Raw genomic sequence first — 5,435 nt, forward strand, 5'->3', positions numbered from 1 at the left:
TCGACGTGTACGTGTATATATGGAAATTAAAAAGATGGTAGAAAATGCGTGTGAGTTAAAAACATGAATACTCTGTTCTCTGATTTGGATATTTATCAAAGTTACATTATGCTGGTGTACATTATTCAGCAAATATTTTATTTATATATAAACTCTGCAAGCCCAGCTTACCATCGTCACAAATGCACTTTTAGGTTTATTTTATCCATGTACGAAATTGCTGCTTATATCTGTAGGAGTATAAGAGTGTCGATAAGTTATTAAGAAAGATTAGAAAATCTGTACTCCATATCTATGTGATTTTCGTTTATCTCCCGATCGGGGTATACGACTTCTTTTTAGAAAATGACAATTGATACTTTATTATACATTGTCTTAAATCGGCGCCACTTATTGCTTGATGTATATTTAGTGCAGCAACATTTGGTTTTTCCAGATATATATAATATAAGGAAAGGTACCGACTTACATATATTTATACTTTCTATCATCATTTTTTGACTCGTATTGGCGACTGAGACAAACAATTAGTTCGCGAGAATATATTATAACTAACGAGAAAATAGGCCTGCGCGTATGCACGTTTAACAAGTGTGGTACCGAATTGCAAATGGTAGACAAATAATGTAGACATAGGTTATTTTATCGAAAGACGAATTTTTTCATAGTGGTAACTGTCAGTATTCCAATTCTCTATAAGCACAAAACTATTCATAAATCTTATTTACTTATTTTGTATTCTTATATCGAGGTCAGCAACACACGAGTTGATTGTAGAAGTTAATTGCAAAAGTATTTATAGGATAAAAATTTGTTTGAAGAATCATCGTATTCTTTTTCACAATTCAAGTTCCATTATTCAAATATCGCGTAACAATAAATAAAGTTACATCAATACAATAGTTACAGATTTTGCTCATTAGCACGGCTGACCTCTTTCGTTTTTTTTTATTTCTTTTTTTTATGCTAGTCAGACATATCAGTTAAAGAAAACTCAAAGTTTGTACCACGTATTTATATAAATTGTACAGAAATCGCAGCGAGCGGCTCGTAATCCATACGCCCGCTCTACTCACATAGTCGCCTGTTCATCAATGCGATAATCGAACACCCTGATAGTCTGTAGCGTAGGTAAGTCACATATAGACTACACTGTGCGATGGCACAATTTTTTTAATACAAGCAAAAAATTACTAATCATTAGTATTTATAAGTCATAAATCAACTGCCAACACGAGTCTGCGAATTGGTTGAATCACATATTCTGCCGAATGCGTACGTTTCTTTTTCATCTGCGAATATATTTGAGCTAGCGAATTTATTGATAGCCTGGAGAGTTGCATGTGTTTCGCGTTTACACATCTCTTTTCACATACACATATGCACGCGACAAAGTATGGGGTGCACAATCTTGGTATGTCTATGTGTATATAGCATGTATGAATGTGAGCTGCGTGGACGGCGCTACGTACACCACTCCTCGGTCAGTCAACCACTGACAGACTAGCAGTCGACTATCGTCACTATTACTCAGACACCCGTGGTTCCACTGGGAGTTTTCAGTTCAACGTGCCTAGCTCACGTCAATATATACCGTTGTATAATCTAGAGAAAATCAGTTTACGTTACATACAAATTACAATTTTTATGATAATCTTCGGCACCTCTGATCCTCTCAGGCTAATATTCAATTGAAATTATTCACGTACTTGCATACAGATATGCTAGAGTTTGTCTTGGAATAGGAAGAGATTGTTCGTAGCAGCGACAGCAACCACATTTTCAGATGGATGCCATGCAGTGTGAAGTATTTTCTTATTAAAGTCCAGACAGTCGACACTAATTTCATCCTTCTTGCGTTTACCACCGGTGCATACCTATATAATCGCATGGAAGAATAAGTATTCGAGAGTAGTAGTCGATACACAATACTCGACAATGACTCATGAATAAAACAAGATCTCACAAAATATGCTAACCTTTCTTGGCTTCAGAAGCGTTTTTGGTTTGGCAATGTCGCGTGCTGCCTCCAAAGTAAGATCGCGTTTAGTCGTACGATCAAATACTCTAAAGAAATTGTTGTATGAGCCCGTCATAATCGCAGAGTCATTACCACTCCAACAACATTCAAATTTGTCAAAGATGCAGTCATTTTCATATAATGAACATAATTTTGATCTTAAGTATTCGTGTACCTGTTGTAACAAAAAATTATATAAAGTATATCTCTTGCAATAAAGTAGGAGGCATTTGTCTTGAATGAAACAGAAGATTGTAATAGAAAAAAAATGCAGAATAAAATAATGGCATATTAAGCTCTATAAGATATATACCACTTTTCTTATAAATATATACAAACTTACAGGATAACATTCGATTGGTTTTGTCTCCATTTGCAAATCCCACACTTTCACGCTGAGGTAGTCTCTACTGATCATGTATCTTCCAGAATTACTGAGCTTTACATCGCTTATGCTTGAAATAATTTCTGAGAAAAAACTTCTATTAGTCGGATCTTCAGGCTCTTCGAAAAGCTTACTGTGCTGATCGCAGAGAGCAGCAGATCTCATATCGCAAAGTCTAATAGTTCCTTTGCTACTGCTGTACACCAATACATTACACTCTGCAGGATGAAATTCCGCCGCAGTTATGACTTCCGTTAATTCTTCCATATTAGTTGGCTTAATATCTACTATATCTGTACGCTATGGTTAGGAAAATTATACATCTGAAAAGCTATCTAATTATATATCTATGCAAACTAATATTTCAGAATATCGCAAAAAATATTATCTTTTATAAAAAAAAAAGGAACAAACTGATATGTTGATTATAAAGAAAAAAAGGATACTAAAACTCTGGTCAGTTATCTCAAGGTGCCAAAGATTAATTCTAAGATCATCAGCACTGAGGTATGTCTCTTGATCACTGTTGACACTTATACTGTTTATGTGATAGGTGTGCGCATTGGCAAATATTCTCCTTGGTGATGCCTCTACCATCAACTCCATTGGTTTTATGGTTGGCACCTATGCAATAGTAATTAAAAATTACTGTTATCGTTGCGCATTTACAACGATACGTTAATAAATATAGAATAAGATATATCCAAAATCTTTTACCCTCAAGGCAGTGATGCAGGCAGGATCACGAATCGTGCCATTCTCTTCTTTTGTATTATATCCCTCCACTCTTTTATCTCTCTCACTAACTTTCCACAACTTGATTGTTTTATCGTTCGTGGAGAGTAAAAAGTGGGCAGGATTTTTTCTTTTTAACCACCTAATTTTATTAATTTTTTCTTCTATTTCTAGTGATTTTAGGTAATCGAACTCTGGCTCGTGGCTCTGGAAAGTGCTATACACATTGTATTCGCCTCTTCGTGGTATACTGTTTTTACTCTGTGTAAACAATTATTTTCATAATTCATTAATCATTAATTTTACACACACACACACACACACACACACACACACACACACACACACACACACACACACACACACACGTAAATACATAATTGTTAATCGTTAAGTGTGATAATTGGATTATTTAAATAATGCGTATTTTAAAAAGAAAATATTTATTTGAAATTTATCTCTTTTAAATTGTATAATCACAACTGAACTTACAATAGGGTCTCTCTGAAAAATGACAACGCGTCCACCTTTGTCTCCTGTCGCAAGAAGATCGCCATCATGGTTAAATTCAACGCATGAGATTATATCAGCTGTAATAAAAAACATAATACTCATATATAATTTTGTACAGTATATAACAAAAAACTTTGAGATAATCACATATTAATGAATGGTGAAACTATAATAAAAGAATGAATTTGTGTGTACTGTGTAAGATAAATTTTGGATCTTGATGCATATGCAAAGTCTGATTCGCGACTAGTTGTTTGTTTTATTTTAGTATGTTTAAACTGATAAGATAAAAGACAAGATGCTTCTCTCTCTCTCTCTCTCTCTCTCTCTCTCTCTCTTTCAGAAGCTAACACAGGTCAAACTTGCCTTCCGTAACGTCGTCCTCTAAGGTCCCCTTTACTTGTGAGAAACACCACTGTATGTCACCATTGCCTGTAATATAATAAATATAAAGTGATATTAAAACAAAATATCTTCCTCTTTTTGCTCATTTGTTTCAAATAATTGATGTAATTTAGTGAATGGTAATAATAATTAATACATTTTGGAATAATCGTATTTTGTGTGTTTTAATCAGGGAGATTGGTGCATCTTTAGTCAAGATCAATTTAAAAATCGTAACAGATACACAAAAAGAAATGGAAGTGGAAAATGAAATATGTTGCATAATACACACAATCCTAATATTTATAGAATAAAACTTAAGTTTAAGAAAAAGTTGAAGATTGAATATTTACGCGTAGAAAACAAGCTGTATATGTGTGCACGAAAAACATAAGATTTATACAATCTATATAAAGAAATCAATAATAAACACACAACTTGTTAATATCTTTATATACATATATATATATATATAAATGTATATATATGTGTACACACACGCGCGCGCACACACACACACACACACACACACACACACACACACACACACACACACACACACACACACACGAAACCATATTCCCAATCCCAAAATCAGAAATGTTCACGTTATAGCAAGAAATGGAGAAAAGTAACGTAATTCGTTATTTCGTAAAGCCTTTGATGAAATTAAAAACATTTATATATACAAAATAGGTGCACGACTTGAAGCAAGGAAAGGAGAAAGACAGAGATAAATAGCGCAGGTGTCATTGCATATCAAGTTGAAAGGAGCAAAATAAAATAGTTGCTATCCTAGGATACTACTGCTGTGAATCTGTGGCACGGAACACAAACGAATGCATCGCACCATCATCGTCATCATCATCGTCATCATCATCATCATCATCCTCATCATCATCATCATACCATCATTATCATTATTATCATCATCATCATCATTATCATTATCATGGTAGCACTTCTCAATTTAATTCGCCGTTGATAGCATTCCCCAGAATTTCACAAAAAGAAAAAAAAACATTATAAAAGTTGTGAGACATTACTTTGAACTCGAAAGGTAGACGTGTCTACAAACAAGGAAACAAGTAAAGAAATCATTTGTTGGAAAATAGTTGATTCCGATGGAGTCACTTGAGAAACACTGTACAAGACTGAACAATAAATAGGAAAGAAATGAGGGGGATACGGGTGAAGATGGCCGGTACAAAGTCCTCCTGCGTAGGTCGCACGAAAATTGATACAATTGCGGAGAGTGCGGAATAGACGAGGCGGGAAGAGAGATAAAAGTGAGCCTACTTGAAGTTTCGGCGTAATCCATCGTGTTTCTAGGCCGCCGTTGCCGCCGTCGCCGCCACCACCACCACCACCGCCACCGCCGCCACCGCCGTTGCCGCC

General features: G+C 35.0%; 1 protein-coding gene across 6 annotated transcripts in view; it reads right to left on the reverse strand.

Moving 5' to 3' along the window:
• Positions 1-6: 6 nt before the first annotated feature.
• Positions 7-5,435, reverse strand: part of LOC108747172 (protein phosphatase PP2A 55 kDa regulatory subunit) — a 26,048-nt gene continuing 20,619 nt past the window's right edge. For 5 of the 6 annotated variants that reach the window (XM_018484485.1, XM_018484480.1, XM_018484482.1 and 2 more), the window contains 8 exons: positions 4,020-4,085; positions 3,633-3,730; positions 3,123-3,401; positions 2,852-3,029; positions 2,364-2,698; positions 1,980-2,195; positions 1,710-1,877; positions 7-1,605 (listed from right to left, as the gene is read on the reverse strand). In XM_018484485.1, the coding sequence (XP_018339987.1) occupies positions 1,725-1,877; positions 1,980-2,195; positions 2,364-2,698; positions 2,852-3,029; positions 3,123-3,401; positions 3,633-3,730; positions 4,020-4,085 (1,325 nt within the window). In that variant the 3' untranslated portion in view covers positions 7-1,605; positions 1,710-1,724. Of the gene's footprint in view, positions 1,606-1,709; positions 1,878-1,979; positions 2,196-2,363; positions 2,699-2,851; positions 3,030-3,122; positions 3,402-3,632; positions 3,731-4,019; positions 4,086-5,336; positions 5,420-5,435 lie in introns of those variants that run through there. The other variant, XM_018484483.1, reaches the window with a different exon arrangement.

This window comes from Trachymyrmex septentrionalis, unplaced genomic scaffold (assembly GCF_001594115.1).
Source record: "Trachymyrmex septentrionalis isolate Tsep2-gDNA-1 unplaced genomic scaffold, Tsep1.0 scaffold196, whole genome shotgun sequence".
NCBI classification, from domain to species: Eukaryota; Metazoa; Arthropoda; class Insecta; order Hymenoptera; family Formicidae; genus Trachymyrmex; species Trachymyrmex septentrionalis.